This window comes from Aethalodelphis obliquidens, unplaced genomic scaffold, assembly GCF_003676395.1.
Source record: "Aethalodelphis obliquidens isolate GAN/ISIS:26980383/991018 unplaced genomic scaffold, ASM367639v1 scaffold51, whole genome shotgun sequence".
Classification (NCBI taxonomy): domain Eukaryota; kingdom Metazoa; phylum Chordata; class Mammalia; order Artiodactyla; family Delphinidae; genus Aethalodelphis; species Aethalodelphis obliquidens.
In genome coordinates, this window is record NW_020837995.1 from 1701085 (window position 1) to 1721706 (window position 20622).

General features: G+C 41.7%; 1 protein-coding gene across 2 annotated transcripts in view; it reads right to left on the bottom strand.

The window, feature by feature from the left end:
• RYR3 (ryanodine receptor 3) overlaps nucleotides 1-20622 on the bottom strand; it is a 557080-nt gene that overhangs the window by 256357 nt on the left and 280101 nt on the right. For both annotated transcript variants that reach the window (XM_027083790.1, XM_027083789.1), the window contains exons 11-16: nucleotides 16560-16733; nucleotides 12915-13036; nucleotides 5593-5761; nucleotides 4113-4248; nucleotides 1896-1991; nucleotides 304-422 (exon numbers count right to left, since the gene is read on the bottom strand). In XM_027083790.1, coding sequence (XP_026939591.1) covers nucleotides 304-422; nucleotides 1896-1991; nucleotides 4113-4248; nucleotides 5593-5761; nucleotides 12915-13036; nucleotides 16560-16733 — 816 coding nt within the window. The remainder of the gene's footprint in view (nucleotides 1-303; nucleotides 423-1895; nucleotides 1992-4112; nucleotides 4249-5592; nucleotides 5762-12914; nucleotides 13037-16559; nucleotides 16734-20622) is intronic.

Consider the following 20622-nt stretch of genomic DNA (forward strand, 5'->3'; position numbering starts at 1 on the left):
GGTTGAGCACCCCACACACAGCCAGCTGTGGGTTAAGGGGTAATGATGAGCCAGGCTCGGGAAGCTGGTGGAAACTGAGGGGACCACCCAAGACCCAGCGTGACTGGCTCGGAGTGTGCTCCTAGGGAGGAAGGGTCCTTCAGGACCTCAGTTTCCGAAGGTAGTATCATTATTATTATTTTAAATCAAAGCCAAGAAAGAGAGTAGTCAACATCCTCTCAGTAACACAGAACACTTATTAAGCGGCAGAAAGGGAAAAGCCAGGTAAAGTTAATCACCGTTTGGGGTTCTTCCTATACCCACCTTGTGATTTCGCCCGTGCTTATCCAACAGGGAGATGATTGACTTGATGTGGCCTTCCGCTATCAGGTTTAAGGCTTCTGGGCTTTCAATCAGGATGCAGTGCAAAACTTCCAAGATACCTACACGAATACCACAAAAACCATTTGGACGTTAAATAACCTGCAGAGCTGACTATAATTAGAAACCTGAGGGTGAAAGGACCATCCTGAGTGAACAGAGTATCATCATTTCTTTGAATCTATTAAATACTTCCAGCCAGAAGAAAAATGCAGCCACCTCAGATGGCTCACTTCAGGAGGCTCTGAGGTCAACCAGTCTGCAATTCAGAAGTGAGTTTATTCATCACTAACCCCATCTCCCTCTTCCTGGACAAAGCCAGGATCCTTCTGTGTAGAGAAGCAGCTTTAAAAGAGAATTCTTAATTTGATCAAACCAAACAATACTTAATTTAAAAACAGATAGAAAATGGGATACTTAGTTTACTATAAATTCTAAAGGCCATTCAAGTAATTTAGAAAATAGTCTGAGTGTTCCTTGAATAAGAATTTTTCTAGGAATCATCCCAGAATTTTATTTTAGATGCACTGGTATGTCAGTAAACTATAAGCTCACAAATAAAGGCTATTTGGCTTTGTGCCCTTTCCTGGGAACACTGGATGGTTTTCTGTATTAAGTGAAGGTTGAAGAAAAACTAACAGGTGCCCTTGCAGCCTAGCACCTACAGGGTTAACACTGGAGTGGAAATGCATGGGAAGTAGTTGGCCAATATCTTTATTGGTTCTATTGAGAAGATTCCTCTTGATTCTGTTTCTTTCAAGGTTTTCATAAATTACCCTAAAATATAGTCTGGCCCATGGGTGGAGGTACTGAAGAAAACAGAGGCTTTGGAAGAAGACATATGTAGGTGGATGGTCCTGGAGGAGCCTTGCCTTGGCCTGTCCAAGCTCCTGCCATCTCTAGACGATGAAAAGAGCATTAAAAACCTTTTAGCTTCCCAGATAGGGGCACACACCTTTCACGTTCTCTCATCTCTGAGGAAGCAAACTGCAGAGCCTCAGGGCATGGTCACTTACCAACGATGACCACTCTTCTTTACTCAAATTCTCTGGGAGTCACCACGAAGGGCTCTAGATAGGACGTTAAGGGTGATTCAGGGGGTATGAGGATTTTCATTTCCTCTAAGTTCTTGGTCATCCTTCAGACCTGCTTCTAACCAAAGAGTTGAGAGCACTACGTCCAGACAGGGTTTAGAAACCCAGAGAATAACAGTCCAAGTAGCATTTAGAAGGGGACCGGCACCCTGGGGTGGCGAGAGGGCGAGTCAAGAACCCAGAGGGTGGAGATGAAGGCAAAAAGTGAAAAATGAAGCAGAAAAGGAAAGATATTTGAGGCATGGGTTAAAGTTGTTCAATAAAGTTATAAGAGTGCCAGGAAAATTTAGGACTTTGTATTTCTTTTCGTTGAAGTAATTATTGAGGATTGCTTGCAATCCAGTGGAAAAAAGAATTGTTCAGAGATTCAACTTTGTTTTCTTTTTTTTAACAGAAATTGAAAAACCCCACCTTCTCCAGTTGTTTCCTATCACATCTTACCTGAGGAAGATTCTAGTCTGTCCAATTTGCTGATTAGCCAATCAAGGTTATTGGAGAATTGAGCGCAATTGTTTCTGTTTCCACGAATGAGAGCAGCTGTGAACAAGAACACATTTGATCATGCAGGTTAAAGGGCACAGTGATGGGCCTGAGAACCTGGGGTGCTGTTCAATACTCCACCTGCTTAGCAACTAAAAAGAATAGAGTAACATTCTTCCCCTCCCAAGCCCTTTGATACAATCCTGTTTCTACATTTTGGAGAGTAAAATATCTACCATTCACTCAAATATTTTCAGAGATTCTACTGTGTACCAGGCATCTGTCTACTTGCTGGGAATAAAGCAGTGGGAATGTGACAAGATTCCCTGTCTCCGTGAAACAGGAGAGAGAGACAATATACACACAAATTAATAAAATTACTTCAGATAGTGATAAGCAAGAAAATAATATCTGCTTGGTTACTGGCTTAAGAATTCAATTTCCTCTAATGTCTTCTTAAATCGAGCTAGAGACCTGCTATTCTTCAGTGCTAAAGGAAGGCATGCAAACGAACACAACTGAAAAGGCTGGTTGAACTAATAGGCAAGTCATAACAAAGCATGAAACTCGAAAATATCTAAAACACATCAGTACAGGACAGTGGTTCCCAAAGTGTATCCCTGGAGAGGAATGTCAGTATCACCTGAGAACTTGTTAAAAACACAATTTCTCTGGCCTTATCCCAGATCTACTGAACCAGAAACTCTGGGGATGGGGCCCAACATCTGTGTTTTAACCAGCCCTCCAGCTGATTCTGGTGCTTGTTCATTATCTGAGGACCACTGGTAGGTGATACTGTAAAGGGAGAGAGAGAATATGCTGTCATTAGATTTCCACCTATCTAGACCAAGTAAACTTCCCTCCATAGGCCTGTACTGTAGATGCAACTCTGGAATAAGTCCACGTAAGTTGACTGGCCCCCAAGTAGCCTGTTCTTCATGCTGTTGGCTTTCAAAGACTGCGGGTTTGACAGATGTTTGTAAGGTACTTGGATAAGGAAATGTCTTCCTCAGGACCTCTGCTCTGTACCTCCACGGTCACTGGAGGGCAGAATTCAGTCTGAGCTCCTACCCCACTTTTCGGGTTGGCCCTAGCAAGGGATTAACCTCGAGGCTCTGGGGTCAGGCTGTCTGGGCTCAAAACAGTTCCATCACTTACAACATGTGTGACCTTAGATAAGTTCTGAGCATTTCTGAGCATCTGTTTCTTCATCAATAAATTGGTACCTACACCTCACAGTGTCGCTCTGTGGATCAAAAAGAGATATTCTACTGCCTGGCATACAGAACTCAACAAATGTTAGCTATTATTGTAATAATTACTACTGAGTTCAAGCCACATCACTACAAAATGTTAGAGTTGGAAGAGACTTTATGAGGTCACTAAATAAAGCGGCAATCGAATCTGCCTGACCCTTGACATGGAGAATGAGTCTAACCTGACTCCTCTGGCCTCCCATCTGGCCTGCTCAGCCTTCCATGGACTTCCTCTCAACGGGGCATTTACATCACAGCAAAGTACTAAAATACTGCCATGTTACCATGGCTGAGCCATTACTGGTGGCCACCTTCTTGCAGAGGCTGATGCTGTCTTCCTCCTGCAGCCTGGCAGCCTGGGCCCATGTGATGGCATCAGGGACAGCAGGCACCGGAAGGTCACCATACACTCACAATTGTGAAAAGAAAGGCTGGATGCTGGAACATCCCTACTCTTTGCCTTTTTCTTTCCACCAAAATGAAATAAGGAACAGGCCAAAGCAGCAGGAATCATGACGGCTCAACAGGTGGACAGTGAAAGGGCACACAGTCGAGGGTAAACATCCTCAAACTGCAGGTGTCAAAGATCTAGAACTGGAGGGTACCTGAAACGTATTTTTGTCTTGCTCCCTCATTTTAAAGATGAAGCATTGAGGTTCGGGGAGTGTGACTGTTAAGGGTTTCACAGGTAGTTTTGGCAAAACTGATTGCTATTTGCTTCTACTTGCTGACCTCTTGCTGTCCGTTTGGAAAGTACGATACGCTACCAGTTAACAGAATGAATGGCTGGCTTAGAATCAAATGATTTAACAAAAGCTTCCAAAGAATGAGGCTGGATGACAGCCTTAGCTCGTCCCATGGAAATACCTACAGACCACCCTTGGCCACCTTCCCAGGGAGAGGGCTCTGGGTATGTACTTACCCAGCAATTTGTAGAGGAGGTTCAGAATTTCCTTCCAGGCCATCCCACTCTCCTCCCTGGCAATCCCTGTGAAGTGCGCTATGCTATTGTAGATATTTAAGCGATCAATGCAGTTTAACACAAGGGCCAACATTCCCTGTGAAGGTGAGTTGGGCAAAAAGAAAAAATACTTGATTAAGATCATGGGATCCCTTTTGTTCGTTCCTCTCCAATATCGTTCACCTTTTAAAGCCGATGACGCTAATATGCAAAAAGACCTTCATGGTGCCAGTTTGGATGTTGTTGTTTCCTCCCCAAAACAAAACATGCATTTTTATGCCTCAGAGACCTAAATAGCATCCATTTGGGGAGTAGTAGCAGTCTCCTCTGACGGGTTTGCTCCCCACGTGTTTAACTCAATCCAAGGACATACTGAGGAAGGGGGAGCATGAATGAGTCTCACAGAAGCCTGCCCTGTGTCAGGTGTGGAATGATTCTGACTCACCCAGAAACAGCCCTGGATATAGGACCTATTTTTCTCTTAGGTGCACAAGACATCTCCCCATCCCCTTGAAAAGAGGTGGAATTTACAGACAATAAGACTAAGAGAGGATTTTAAACTACTTCTCAGCTAATTTACAATACTATGCTACCCAGTAAAACTATCGGTGCCCAGCTGTTCTTAAAGAGCAGGAGGGAGGTGTTAAGTGTAGTTTCAGCAGAACTATAAGGCACACAGAATGTTCCCCCAGCCAAAGTCTGCTCACATCAGAAAGCTGGGTAGCGACAGGGTCTACTTCCCATGCCATCCACTTTGGAAACGCCCAAGGGACGAGACCTGTCCCCAGGAATGGGGGGGCTGCAGGAATATGACCATGGCCTTCAAATTAGTGCCAAATCATCACGTCCAAGTTCAGAAAAGGCATGTGACTTGTCTAAGGACACACACAGCCAGGGATGGAGCCAGAACTAGGGCCAGGGTCCCTAGAGCCCCAGGTTAGCATTTCCCCTATAGCCGGGCCCCATCCCAAGTGACTTAGAGGCTCAAGTTCGACTTGAGACATAGCAGCATCTGTATCTCTCAAACGAGCTCCTCAGGCATTTCTGATGTGGTGGAACCTCGGCATCTGTATTTTTCCAACAAGTTTCCAGGGTAATTCTGACACCTTCCAAAATGTGGTGATCACAGCCAATGCCATACGCTCATAGCTGAGATTTATGGAAGATGAATTTTGGATACATAGGTGACACTGAGGCTTTAAATTAATCTGGTTTGAACGTGCCAACATACAAGCACGACAATGTTCACTGCTAATGTGCTCAGGGGTGCCTACAGGGAAGGGCGGCTTCCAGGGAATCCTTTTCTTTCCAGCTTCCTCTCTCTCTTGTTCTCTCTTTCTTAAACACGTGCATGCATGGAGACAAAGCTAAATTGTAGTCATTGGTGGTACTTGAGCTCTGGACACAAAGAGAATCTCAATTTCTAACGTTTTGGACTCACCTCTTCCTTGAAAAGATTCTGTCTGTTTTTGAGTGAGCGGAGCTTGTTCTGCCTGTCCTCATGCTGCATCTCCTCCTCCGGGGGCTGGAAGTAGGCGATCAAGTCGTGTAAGGTCTGCAGGACCTCTTCTATCGGCAGGGTGACAGGGGCTGCTGTGCGGCTGTTTCCACTAAAACCACAAATATGGACGCGGCTCAGGCAGTGGGTCCCCAGCAGGGCTCTGACAAGTGTCCACTAGGTTCTGGCTCCTCCCTGCCCCACTCTGGGCACACGGACTGCTGCCTGGGCTAGTCGCTGTACAGATGACCACAAATTGTAGTTTGCCGACAAACAGAGCAAAGGGAGAGGACTTCTGATTCAATGTTAAAGCCATTTCATAAATCAAGGGAAATGACCCTTGGCTGTCTGCCATCATTTTTCCTTTTTAAGTGGAAACACGTTTATAAATAATAAACGTATTAACCCATAGCTCTTTTAGACTATCACACGTTCTAGGAACAGGTTAAGCATTGGCTGGAAGGGGCTTCATCAGTAGATCTCTTCCCCCATCTACATCTTTGTCTTCTGTCTCTCTCCATGCATCTTTGTGATACCTCTGCGTGTGTTTTTCTCTTCATATTTGTGTGTGTGCAGGCACCCCATGTGTTCTGTGTGTGTGCTTCCCCACCCCATTTGTTGATGTCTCCCTTGCTCTCTGTATCTGTCTCTCTCTCCTTCCTCTGTGTGCCCTTCCTCTGTTTATCTGCCTCTCCCCTAGCGTCCCATCTCTTAACATCCTTCCTCTCTGTCTCAACATCCCCATCATCTCCCTCACTTGCTCTGCTGTGTTCCTCCCATCCTGTATGTGTGTCCATCTGACTCCCTCTGTCATAATTTTCCAAACAAATCTTATAATTAAATCCTTTCAACACAGAGAGACCACAAACCTCCACAGATGACAAAATGACCCTTCATTTTCCCATCTCCTTGAGAGGGGGACACCAGTGAGCCTTTCAGAGGCCAAGGCTAAGAAGAGGAAGGGGGAAATGGACCCAGCCCCCGTGGAACTGCACCTGTGGCCCCAGCAGAATGGGAACTGATTCCATGTGTAAATAACATCAGGGTTTTTCCTTGGTGGTCGATTTCTAATGAGCTGTCCTTTCATTTACAGCAGATTCGCTTATATATCAGTCTGGACACATGCTAAGAAAAGATCGTGATCTAGGCCTAAAGCAAAGGCTTACGAACAAGCCCTGAAAACACTCAGGTTATGAGGTAACGATAATTCCATTTTTGTATAAAAATGCCAAGTGCACATGATGAGAGAAGAGTGAATTACAGGCAGGAGGTATTTCTCTGCAGTGTGTCCTCTGGCCCATGGCAGGTGCTCAGGAAGTGGTTATTAATGACTCTCCGGGACATTATTGGACACAGAGACAGTGAGGAAGAGAATCCCATGTGGATATGAGGTGAAGGTTTGGGAACAAAAACCCAATCAGAAATGACTCCCCAATTCTAGATTCAGTGAAGAATGAATTCATTTTCCTCAATATTTCTGGTCTAGTTGCAGAGTTTGTTTTTCTCTCTCCCTCTCTTTTCTTTTCTTTTGAAATATTTTGCATTTACTAGAGATACTCATGCCAGTTTAGAGAAAAGTGTGTTTGTTTCTTCATCTGATAAGAAATGAGGATGAAACAAGAGGTTTGTAGGCATTTCTGTAGCTTGATGGGGCAGCGCATTGCTACACAGAGGGTTGGAAAGCCCAGGGACTCAGGCATAAAAAAGAATGAACTTCTGCCATTTACACCAATGTGGATGGACCTTGAGAATATCATGCTGAATGAAACAAGTCAGAGAGAGAAAGACAAATATTGTATGATATGGAATATATGGAATATATTGGATATATGGATATATGGAATCTAAATCTAAAAGATATATGGAATCTAAAAGATAATACAAATGAATGTATATGCAAAACAGACTCACAGATACAGAAAACAAACTTGTGGTTAACCAAGGGGAGAGGGAAGTGGGGAGGAACAAAATAGGGGTATGGGATTAACAGACAAACTATTATGTATAAAATACCTAAGCAAGAAGGATATATTGTATAGCACAGGGAAATATAGCCATTATCTTGTGATAACTTATAATGAAGTGTAATCTGCAAAAATACTGAATCACTATGCTGTACACCTGAAACTAATATAATATTGTAAACCAACTATACTTCAATTTCAGAGAAAAGAAACACTTGGGGAAAACTGAAGAAAAAAAAAGGGAGACGTTTTATAATTTTAAGAGTCAATTTTGGGGGAAGATATACCTATTATAAACATAAAGCACCCAACAACAGAGGCCAAAATATGTGGAGCAAAAATTGACAGAATTGAGGGAGAAAGAGACGATTCAACAATAATAGACTTCAATTACATCTTCAAGCAGGTAATGTAATAAGCTATATAAATAAAGGATGAAACCACATCATTATCTCAATAGACAAAAAGAACCTGACAAAATCTAACACTCATTCAAGATAAAAAGCTCTTAGCAAACTAGGAATAGAAGAGAACTTCCTCAACCTGATAAAGGGCATCTACAAAAACCCTGTAGTTAACATCATACTTAATGGTCAAAGACCAAATGTTTTCCCACTAGTTCAGGAACAAGACAAGGATGTCTGTTCTCTCTGCTTTATTCCACATTGCAGTGGATGTTCCATCCAGTGCAATCATGCAAAATAAAATAAAATAGAAATAAAGGACATTCTTATTGGAAAGGAAAAAAAAAACCTTTTTATTCCCAGATGACATGATCCTGTATGTAGAAAATTCTAAAGAATCCACACCAAAAATTATCCCTGGTAGAATAAAAAATTTCATTTAAGTCATAGGATACATGATTAATCTCTATACCAGTATTTATAGACACCAGCAGTGGACGATCTGAAATGAAGTTAAGAAATCATTTCCATTTGTAGTTGCGTCAAAAATAAATACTTAGGAATAAATTTTACAAGAGAAGGGAAAGATTTATACACTGAAAACTGTGATATCTTGCTGAAAGGAATCCAAGAAGAATAAATAAATGGACAGACATTCTATGTTTATGGATTGAAAGATTCATTATTAAGATAAAAATTTCCTGAAACTGATCTATAGATCCAATGCAACATCTATCAAAATCCTAGCAGACTTTCTTACAGAAATTGACAAATTCACCCTAAAATTTATATGGGAATGCAAAGGACCTAGAAGAGACAAAATAATTTTGAGAAAAAGTACAAAATTGTAGGAGGACTCACTCTACCTGATTTTAATACTTACTATAAAGCTACATTAAGGAAGACAGTGTTGTATTATCATATACATGTTTTAGCATGTGACATGAGTATACCTGTATGTGTGTATCTCTCTCTCTCTATATATATATATGTATACACACACATGTTCATGTATATACATACATATGTACCTTTATGTGTACATATGTGTGTATGATTTATATATATATATATGTATATGTATATATATATAAAACACATACACAGAAATACTCTTCAGCAATAGAAAGGAACAGAACACCATTATGTACTGCAACAGGGATGAACCTCAAAAATGTAATGCCAAATGAAAAGGCCAGATTCAAAAGATCATATATTGTGTGATTTATCAATTTAATGCATTAAAATGTGATAGAAATAGATGATTGGTTGCCTAAGGCTGGGTGTGGTGACTAGTATAAACTGCAACGGGCATAAGAATCCTTCTGGGGTGATGAAAATGTTCTAAAACTGAATGGTGGCAATGGCTATACGGCTCATAAATTTATTAAAATTCACTGAGGTGTGCACTTAAAAGGATGAATTTTATGATATGTAAATTATAAGCCAATAAAGCTGTTTAAAAATAATTTTCCGATTGCTTGGCATGTAACTTGCACTGAATTTTTAAAAATAACAGCTTTATTGAAATATAATTCACATATCATACAGTCATCTATTTAAAGGGTACAGTTTAATGGTTTACTAGTTTTTAGTATATTTACAGAGTTGTGCAATAATCACCTAAATCAACTTTAGAATTTTTCCTCAGCTTTCCCCCAAATCCCACACCCATTAGTAGTCACTCCTCTTTTCACCTGCTGCCACCCCAGCCCTAGGCAACCACAGATCTATTTTCTGTCTCTACAGATTTGCCTCTTCTGGATATTTCATATAAATGCAATAATACAATGTGTTCTTTTGTGACTGGCTTCTTTCACTGAGCATCATGTTTTGAAGGTTCATTTATGTTGTAGTGTATATCAGTACTTCATTCCTTTTTATGGACATATAATATTCCATTGTACGGATATAGCACCTTTTATTTATGCATTCATCACCTGATAGATGTTTAGGTTGTTTCCACTTTTGGGCTACTATGAGTAATGCTGCTTTGGACATTTGTATACAAGTTTTTGTGTGTGCACATGTTTCATATCTCTTGGGCGAATACCTAGGAATGAAACTGTTGAGTCATACAGTAACTCTATGTTTAACGTTTTGAGGAATTCCCGGACTGTATTCCAAAGTGGCTGCAACATTTTACATTCCCACCAGCAGGGTATGAATGTTCCAATTTCTCCACATCCTATCCCACACTTCTAATTGACAGTCTTTTTGATTATAGCCATCCCATCCTACTGAGAATAAAGTGTTATATCACTGTGGTTCTGATTTGCATTTTTCTGATAGCTGATGGTATTGAACATCTTTTCATGTGCTTATTGGCCATTTATATATCTTCTTTGGAGAAATGTCTATTTAGATCCTTCACCCATTTTTAAATTGGTTCCATTTGTCTTCTTAATGCTGAGTTGTGAGTGTTCTTTATTCTAGATACAAATCCCTTATCAGATCTATGATTCACAAATATTCTCTGTCATATCATGGGTTGTTTTTACACTCTCTTAATGGTGCCCTTCACAGCAAAAAAGCTTTTAATTCTGATAAAGTCCAATCTATCTACGTTTTCTTCTGTAGGTTTTGTTTTCGGTACCATATTGAAGAAACTATTGCCTAATTCAAGGTCATGCTGATTTGAGCCTATGTTTTCTACTCCAGGTTTTATAGTTTAAGGTCTTACAATTAGGTCTTTAATGCATTTTGAATTAATTTTTGTATATGTGTGAGGTAGGGGCCCCTGACTTAAGAAAGATATAAGGACAGAGGTTGAGAGAATTGAGGGTCACATTAATAAAACCATCCACTCCCTATGGTGATGGTTGTGGTCATAGCCCAGACTATATGAAAATTTCACGTGTACATGTAGCTAATTTCTTCTGCCCATACCAAGCCATTCGTTCTTAGGCTCTTTCTTTGAAGAAGGAGAACAGTCTGGATGTAATGCAGAATAAAAAGGAGGAAATATTTTGCTCAAGGTTCACAGAAAACCAGTGGCAGAGCCAAAAGCAGACAAAAGATCATTGATTTGCAGGTCTCAGTCCCATCCTGTAGCAGGAATACCCCTATTGTCTACTTGCCTTCAGTTTAGTATCAGGACCCCTGAGTTGTACATAGCCAACCAACCAGAGGTGATATTTCTCAGCCTTCCTTCAGCTAGATGTGGCCATGTTACTACTGTTAGCCAATAGAATGCAAGATAAGGTGATCTAATTCTGGGTTATATTTTTTTAAAAAAGAAATGGCTTGCACTCTACTTCCTCTGTCTTCCCATCTTTTCAGGATGGACCTCAGACATGGTATTAGTAAGCTATTTTTTAAATTAATTAATTAATGAATTTATGGCTGTGTTGGGTCTTCGTTTCTGTGCGAGGGCTTTCTCTAGTTGTGGCAAGCGGGGGCCCCTCTTCATTGCGGTGTGCGGGCCTCTCACTATCGCGGCCTCTCTTGCGGAGCACAGGGTCCAGACGCACAGGCTCAGTAATTGTGGCTCACGGGCCCAGCTGCTCCGCGGCATGTGGGATCTTCCCAGACCAGGGCTCGAACCCATGTCCGCTGCATTGGCAGGCAGATTCTCAACCACTGTGCCACCAGGGAAGCCCCAGTAAGCTATTTTTAATCACATGGATGAAGTATACATACCAGCACAGTTGGTTCTCAACTGTGGCTGAATATAAGAATTTTCTGGGGAGTGCTAATAAAAAGCTGGTGTTTGGATCCCACCCCAGAGACTCTGATGCAATTGTTTGGAGATGCCACCTGGGCATCAGGGTGTTAAAAGCTTCCCAGATGAATCTAACATCTGGCCAAGGTTAAGACCTTTACTCCAGGGCAGTGGTTGGTAAACTTTAGCAAGCATCAGCATTAACTGCAGGGCCCGTTAAAACTCAGTTTTTCTGAGGTATCACTCCTAGGTGTCTGATTCAGTAGGTCTGTTGGGGGTAAAACCCAAGAATTTGTATTTTTAACACGTTCCCAGGTGATGCTGCTGGGCTGGTCCAGGGACATACTTTAAGAACCTGTAGGAGATCTCAAACAAGAAAACTGAGCCACAGTAGCGGCATGGTCTGTTTTCCCCAAACCACCTGCCTCCCCTATATTATTACTTGAAAAAGAAATAAAGGTTTATTCTGAACCACAATGGCAGCTTAGCCTGTATCCTAACTAACACACATCCCTTGGATCACAGTGGTTCAACAGGAAGGAAAATAAGAGTATAAAAATTTGTTGTCATTTCATGCAAATTCACACACACAATTGAAACCCTCTAGGCTTTAGAGATTTTCCTATGAGAGAAGGATGGCTTGCAACACTGCACTGTTGACAACAGAATCCCTTCCTCGTGGTAACTGGTGAACATAATCCACAGAGTTCTGTTTGGGCAGCACTGTTGAGGCTGGAGGAATTATGATCCAAGCAGGCTAAGTTACTTTCCCCCGTTTAAGTCCCAGCCATAGGTGGCTAACCCAAGCCTTCCACGTAAATTTCCTTGGCACCAAACCACAGCAACAATTCTGAATGATGTAGAAAGCCTTTCTAAATAGCACAGAGGGTGCGGATCCATTACTCTTCTCTCCTCCCCTCTTCACGCACTAACACAAATGGGACTTAAAGCACTCCAGATCTTTCCACTTAATTTTCATGAGAAGACCTTGGGTGTTTGTGACACCAACCTGAATAACTAATGCGTCTTGGGCATCTGTTGGGCCAAGAGTGAAGCTGGGAGGAGCTTACCTACTGGGAAATAAGTTTCAATCCCAAGCTCTTTCTGGCAAAACTCTTTGCTGGTGCATACTTATTTCCTGAAAATTCATAGTATTAACAGGGGATGGTTGGTGGGATTGCATGGCCACAAAATAGAAACTGACGAGCAGAGAAAGGGAAGGAGCTCACCTACCTCACAAACTGGCTGAATAAAGCGGTCGTGTTCCGGATGATCCGGGCAGCCTGGGACTCCTCATGCTGGCATCTCTGCAGTGTTAACCCGTCATCCATGTGGCCTTCCTGATGGAGTATGACCTACCCCAGAGCCAAGGACACCAGTTCCAGGTTACACAGCTGGAGAGTCAATGTTTCTGGCAGTATTTCCCTCATCCCTTGTACTCCTTCTCCCCAGTCAAGTTCCCCACAGGCCCATTTTGAAAGTGGGACATTAACAACGTTATTTTCCCCATACTCCCTATTGCTGACCTATGACTCATTCCTGAGACACGGTGCTTTGATGAAAATGAAACTTCATGTGCCACTGTGATGTGAGTTACAATAAATTCCTTGGGTCTAGATGGCCAATTTGAAAGGGTGAAAACGTATTTTATGATAGATTTTTCTCTTAAAATGAACACAAAACCTTATCCTTGGAGATGAGAAAAATCACTTTGTTCAGAGCCTTTTCCTCCAGAGATAAACCAAGAAAGAAGAAAGACAAGTTAAAATAAAACCCTCTACTGGGATCAGGCATGTCTTTCTCTCCTGAGTGACAACTACACCGAGTTAGCTGACTGTAGAACTGGGGAAGCGGCTCGAGATGGTAGTTGGCTTCTCATGGAGGCTAGAGAGGGGGTTTGAAAGCCTGGGCCTGGGTATCAGCTGACCTGAGTTCTAATCCTACTAGGCCACATCCCCGCTGTGTGACCTTGGGCAAACCTCTGCTTTGACTTCACCATCTGCAGGTGTTATTTAGAGGGTTGTTTAGAGGATTCGATGATTTACATGTAAGTCATTTAGCATGTTTCCTAGAATATAAAATGTACTCGATGCATATCTGTTATAAGGGGAAATATATTACTGATCTCAGATCAGTTGTCTGGAAGCTAGTATACTTATTGCTCACCAGTGACATCATGATAGAATTTTTGGGTGGGGCTGGCATCTTTTGGCGTGGAGGTCAGCTGTTTTTTTTTCTCTAGAAGGGCCAAATATATACTGTTATTAACTGGGATGGTTTGACTGTGGTTCGAGTCAGGGCCAAATCCTGATTCAAGTTCCTGGCATGGTTTCCTCTGGATGGTGAGTAAGTGAGGGGAGGCCATTTGTAGGTCCTGGGGAAGGGGGATGGGGGTCAGTCGGTCTCTATGACAATGAAATATGTGGCTCTAAAAATATCCTGAGAATAAGGATTTTTGTTATCTCATTTTTAGCACAAAGAAACAACTTATTTTCCTTTCCACGTGAAAATCTCTTCCTTAGTTTTATTCTTCTGAAAGCATATCCTGATTTAATGAATTCACCCAGGAAGTAGAATGCTGGCTTGTACAAGTTTATGTTCATTTTCGAAAAAAGACCTCTGGCCTCAGTCCCAGCTTTTGGGTCAGTCCCTAAAGACCTTAGGTTTTGCTTGTTCAGATAACACATTCAAACCAGCCAACCAAACAAGAAAGTAATGAGAAATGGGGGAAATGCAGCTGTTAGAATGTTGTTATTATGTATCCTATTGATCGTGGCAGCTCAGGTCCTTCCTAAGGTCCTTTTTCTCTCAGAGGAATTCCATAACCCGAGAGCAGAAGCCCAAGATGGAAAGAAGGTACTTCCTTTAAGGTGAAGTATCATTCGTCAGGTTTTTCACTGTGTCTGTTTCCGATTGGTTTTTCTGAATTCCCATTTTGTTTCATAAAATGCTTAACACAGATTGGACATTCTTTGTATTTATAGAGGGGAACTTAACTGGCTCCTCGCGAAATGGAGCTGGGCAGCCCTATGAAGGGCTGAGCATCATGGCACCATTTAGAGAGAGTTTCTGGAAGCATCTCCCAAATCCACATGCACATTTCAGCAATTAAATGGACCTCTGGAGTATGGCCAGATGAAAAAGTCAGGGGTAGGCACAATAAATCAACACCGTAAACTGGGATCTCTCCTAGTTGACAGGGTCCTTCAACTGTGTCCCCACCCACACAGAATTACAGCCAAGATCCACAAATTCTACTTTCTTAAATGTCATTCTTATCTTAGTAGGTATGAAAAACTGTGGAAACTCTAGATGATATTATCATACTCTTTAGAGGATTTAATTTTCTTCTCATTGGCTGTTAGGGTAGATGATGGGCCTTTGGCATTGATTTTCAATTTGCCCTTATTTCCAGGGTGCAGCCCTTACTCCTGGGTTAGAGCCCTTTTGGGGATGCAGTTGAAAACCTACTGTATTTTCAGGGGCCGTCCCAGCTTGAGGGACTTCGACTATGGACTATGTCTCCTAGTACTGTCATACTGTCCACATCTCTGCTTTGCTCTCCTCCACCATAGCTGGCACCTTCTGTTCGCTATCTTAGCGTCATACTCTATCCACAGTCAGCTTAAGATGCTAGGGGAAACTGCATATAGAATTTCAGGTTCATGTTTCTATAGTTTCCTCCACTGGGGAATGTGGTCCCTCAAGTCCCAGAAACCTCGACTGACCTTATCACAAATATGTCTCTCCAGCCCAGTGAAACTAACATAAGACCCCACTCCTTGTGCTGCAACTCAGACAAATGCTGAGGGGAAAGTGGTGATAAAGGAGGAACTCACCTGAGTGCACTTACATTCTATTTGGGATCTTTAGTCCCCATGTCCTGGGTGCCTTGCTTGTGGAAGCCTTCAAACGGTTTGTTTCTGTGTTTAATCCAGCCTTTATAATTGTTGGCAGAGGAAGGGCTGGGTTCATACAAGCTAGTCTTTGTGGCCTCTTACTTATTCTATTTTCTACCTCCTCTTTGTCATTTTATTTTCCCTTTCTGGATATTTTCCTGGTACATTTTACTTTATACAAAAATAAGCTATTTATTACTTTATGGTTTCCTCCCAACCTCCTTTCTTACAATAACCAGCATTCTGGGCAACTTTTCATCACCTCCCATTAGGCTGACATATAGAAAACACAGTGTACAGTGCTTCCTAGAACCTTATTATGGGACTCCTTGGCTACCCAAACCCATGTTTTGTTAAGGGTTTTCAAAAAAAAAAAAAATTATCATGCCTGGAGCATCTATTTTCTGGTTCCTATCAAAAGAAACCCTATTATGGCAATTGACTTTCTGGAAAAAAGATGTATGTATCCAAGCCAGATTTCCCACTGTAGCAGGCTGTGACAGACCACTCAGATCTGCATTCATTCTCTGGGAATACAGTATCATTCCTAAATAGGTATCTCCTATTTCTGCACGTTGGTTCCTGTGCGCTTGTTATCATGCTATCTGCCTTTTTCTTTGTAGAGATTCTATTTAGTCTGTATATTATGAAAACTGCATAATAACTCAAGTATCCACTTAAATGAAAGGCGCAATGATGTGGATACTCCCAAAACAGCATACCACCAAAAGTCATTTAGTTCAGGTCTTAGAGCACATGGAACATATTCTACCCTCTCCTCACAGATTTGTCATCTATGTAGCTCCTTTTTTTCCCCACTGAACATGAGGTCAGAGTAACCACATTAGGCTACACAATCTGTCACAGAAATAACTCTTCAGAATAGTAAGAATAGTAAGAAGTAAACGTACATCATGTTCACCTGATTCTCACAATCACTTCTCTTGCCTAGTTGCTTCCAGCCTTTCTAACCCCTCACCTTTCTTTTCAGAGGTCCCAGGCGGGATGTCTTGGCATCTTGTGCTTTGTAGGTCACCCAGAGACCACTGGCTATATGTTGGACAAAGCAGACAGAGTCTCCGTACTTGATTTCTGGGACTCCCATGCCCTCTATATCTCGCTTGTGACTGGAATCCAGTTTCTCCTTGATTTCCTATTTCACAGAAAATGAAACAAAGGTAGGCATGTCTGATTAAATAGAAATGCAATGTATAAAGCAAGTCATCTGTGCAGAATTTGTAAGCCAGGGAACCGATTACCAGTATAATCATGATGTGCCTGTCCAAGCCAGGACTGCAGAAAGGCTTGCTTCCTCTATCTGCTGCTAATTGTAAAATCAATGGATTTCAAGTTTTGGCTACTTTAGTGATTATTTAATCACTCTTTGGTTCTGGTTTTATATAATTGTCCATTATATTTTCTACTTTCTTCATCCCGACTTAGATGCTTTAATAACTAACGCTTTACTGGCCAAATAACTTATTTTCAGCAAATTGTATCTTCCATGATTTTAATGGTTATGTTATATAAATGCCCTGACTCAGAGCTTTAAATATATCTGTTAAAATCATAAATATGGAGACAGAACCAAGATGGTGGAATAGAAGGACGTGCTCTCACTGCCTCTTGCGAGAACACTAGAATCACAACTAGCTGCTGGATAATCATCGACAGGAAGACATTGGAACTCAACAAAAAATATACCCCACATCCAAAGACAAAGGAGAAGCCACAATGAGATGGTAGGAGGGGTGCAATCACAGTAAAATCAAATCCCATAACTGCTGGGTGGGTGACTCACAGACTGGAGAACACTTATACCAGAGAAGTCCACCCACTGGAGTGAAGGTTGTGAGCCCAACGTCAGGATTCCCAACCTGGGGGTCCGGCAATGGGAGGAGGAATTCCTAGAGAATCAGACTTTCAAGCCTAGTGGGAATTGACTGCAGGACTTTGACAGGACAGGGGGAAACAGAGACTCCACCCTTGGAGAGCACACACAAAGTAGTGTGCGCAATGGGACCCAGCGGATGGAGCAGTGACCACAGGGGAGACTGAACCAGACCTACTGCTAGAGCCGGAGGGTCTCCTGCAGAGGCGGGGGGTGGCTGTGTGGCTGTGGCTCACCGCAGGGACAAGGACACTGGCAGCAAAAGTTCTCGGAAGTACTCCTTGGCGTGAGCCCACCCAGAGTCTGTCATTAGCCCCACCAAACAGCCCAGGTAGGGTCCAGTGTTGGGTTGCCTCAGGAAAAACAACCAACAGGGAGGGAACCCAGCCCCACCCATCAACAGTCAAGCAGATTAAACTTTTACTGAGCTCTGCCCACCAGAGCAACAGTCTGCTCTACCCATCACCAATCCCTCCCATCAGGAAACTTACACAAGCCTCTTAGATAGCCTCATCCACCAGAGGGCAGACAGCAGAAGCAAGAAGAACTACAGTCCTGCAGCCTGTGGAACAAAAACCACATTCACAGAAAGATAGACAAGATGAAAAGGCAGAAGGCTATGTACCAGATGAAGGAACAAGATAAAACCCCAGAAAAACAACTAAATGAAGTGGAGATAGGCAACCTTCCAGAAAAAGAATTCAGAATAATGATAGTGAAGATGATCCAGGACCTCAGAAAAAGAATGGAGGCAAAGATCAAGAAGATGCAAGAAATGTTGAACAAAGACCTAGAAGAATTAAAGAACAAACAAACAGAGATGAACAATACAATAACTGAAATGAAAACTACACTAGAAGGAATCAATAGCAGAATAACTGAGGCAGAAGAACGGATAAGTGACCTGGAAGACAGAATGGTGGAATTCACTGCTGCAGAACAGATAAAGAAAAAAGAATGAAAAGAAATGAAGACAGCCTAAGAGACCTCTGGGACAACATTAAACACAACAATATTCACAATATAGGGGTGCCAGAAGGAGAAGAGAGAGAGAAAGGACCTGAGAAAATATTTAAAGAGAATACAGTCGAAAACGTCCCTAACACGGGAGAGGAAATAGCCACCCAAGTCCAGGAAGTGCAGCAAGTCCCATACAGAATAAACCCAAGGAGAAACACACCGAGACACGTAGTAATCAAACTGGCAAAAATTAAAGACAAAGAAAAATTATTGAAAGCAGCAAGGGAAAAATGACAAATAATATACAAGGGAACTCCCATAAGGTTAACAGCTGATTTCTCAGCAGAAACTCTACAAGCCAGAAGGGAGTGGCATGATATACTCAAAGTGATGAAAGGGAAGAACGTACACCAAGATCACTCTACCCGGCAAGGATCTCATTCAGATTCGATGCAGAAGTCAAAAGCTTTACAGACAAGCAAAAGCTAAGAGAATTCAGCACCACCAAACCAGCTCTACAACAAATGCTGAAAGAACTTCTCTAAGTGAGAAACACAACACAAGAAAAGGATCCACAAAAACAAACCCAATACAATTAAGAAACTGGTCATAGGAACATACATATAGATAATTACCTTAAACGTGAATGGATTAAATGCTCCAACCAAAAGACACAGGTTTGCCAGTGGATACAAAACAAGATCCATATATATGCTGTCTACAAGAGACCCACTTCAGACCTAGGGACACATACAGACTGAAAGTGAGGGGATGGAAAAAGATATTCCATGCAAATGGAAATCAAAAGAAAGCTGGAGTAGCAATACTCATATCAGATAAAATAGACTTTAAAATAAAGAATGTTGCAAGAGACAAGGAAGGACACTACATAATGATCAAGGCATCAATCCAAGAAGAGGATATAACAATTATAAATATATATGCACTCAACAAAGGAGCACCTCAATACATAAGGCAACTGCTAACAGCTATAAAAGAGGAAATCAAGAGTAACACAATAATAGTTGGGGACTTTAACACCTCATTTACACCAATGGACAGATCATACAAACAGAAAATTAATAAAGAAACACAAGCGTTAAACGACACAATAGACCAGATAGATTTGACTGATATTTATAGGACATTGCATCCAAAAACAGCAGATTACACTTTCTTCTCAAGTGCACACGGAACATTCTCCAGGATAGATCACATCTTGGGTCACAAATCAAGCCTCAGTAAATTTAAGAAAATTGAAATCATATCAAGCATCTTTTCTGACCACAACGCTATGAGATTAGAAATGAATTACAGGGAAAAAAACGTAAAAAACACAAACACATGGAGGCTAAACAATATGCTACTAAATAACCAAGAGACCACTGAAGAAATCAAAGAGGAAATCAACAAATACCTAGAGACAAATGACAATGAAAACACGACAATCCAAACCCTATGGGATGCAGCAAAAGCAGTTCTAAGAGGGAAGTTTATAGCTATACAAGCCTACCTCAAGAAACAAGAAAATTCTCAAGTAAACAATCTAACCTTACACCTAAAGGAACTAGAGAAAGAAGAACAAACAAAACCCAAAGTTAGCAGAAGGAAAGAAATCACAAAGATCAGAGCAGAAATAAGTGAAATAGAAACAAAGAAAACAATAGCAAAGATCAATAAAACTAAAAGCTGGTAGCTTTTAGCGAGACTCATCAAGAAAAATAGGGAGAGGACTCAAATAAATAAAATTAGAAATGAAAAAGGAGAAGTTACAACAGACACCGCAGAAATACAAAGCTTCCTAAGAGACTAGTACAAGCAACTCTATGCCAATAAAATGCACAACCTGGAAGAAATGGACAAATTCTTAGAAAGGCATAACCTTCCAAGACTGAACCAGGAAGAAACAGAAAATATGAACAGATCAATCACAAGTAATGAAATTGAAACTGTGATTCAAAATCTTCCAGCAGGGCTTTCCTGGTGGCGCAGTGGTTGAGAGTCCGCCTGCTGATGCAGGAGACATGGGTTCGTGCCCTGGTCTGGGAAGATTCCACATGCCACGGAGCAGCTAGGCCAATGAGCCATGGCCACTGAGCCTGCACGTCTGGAGCCTGTGCTCCACAACGGGAGAGGCCACAGCAGTGAGAGGCCCATGTAACGCAAAAAAAAAAAAAAAAAAAAAAAAAAA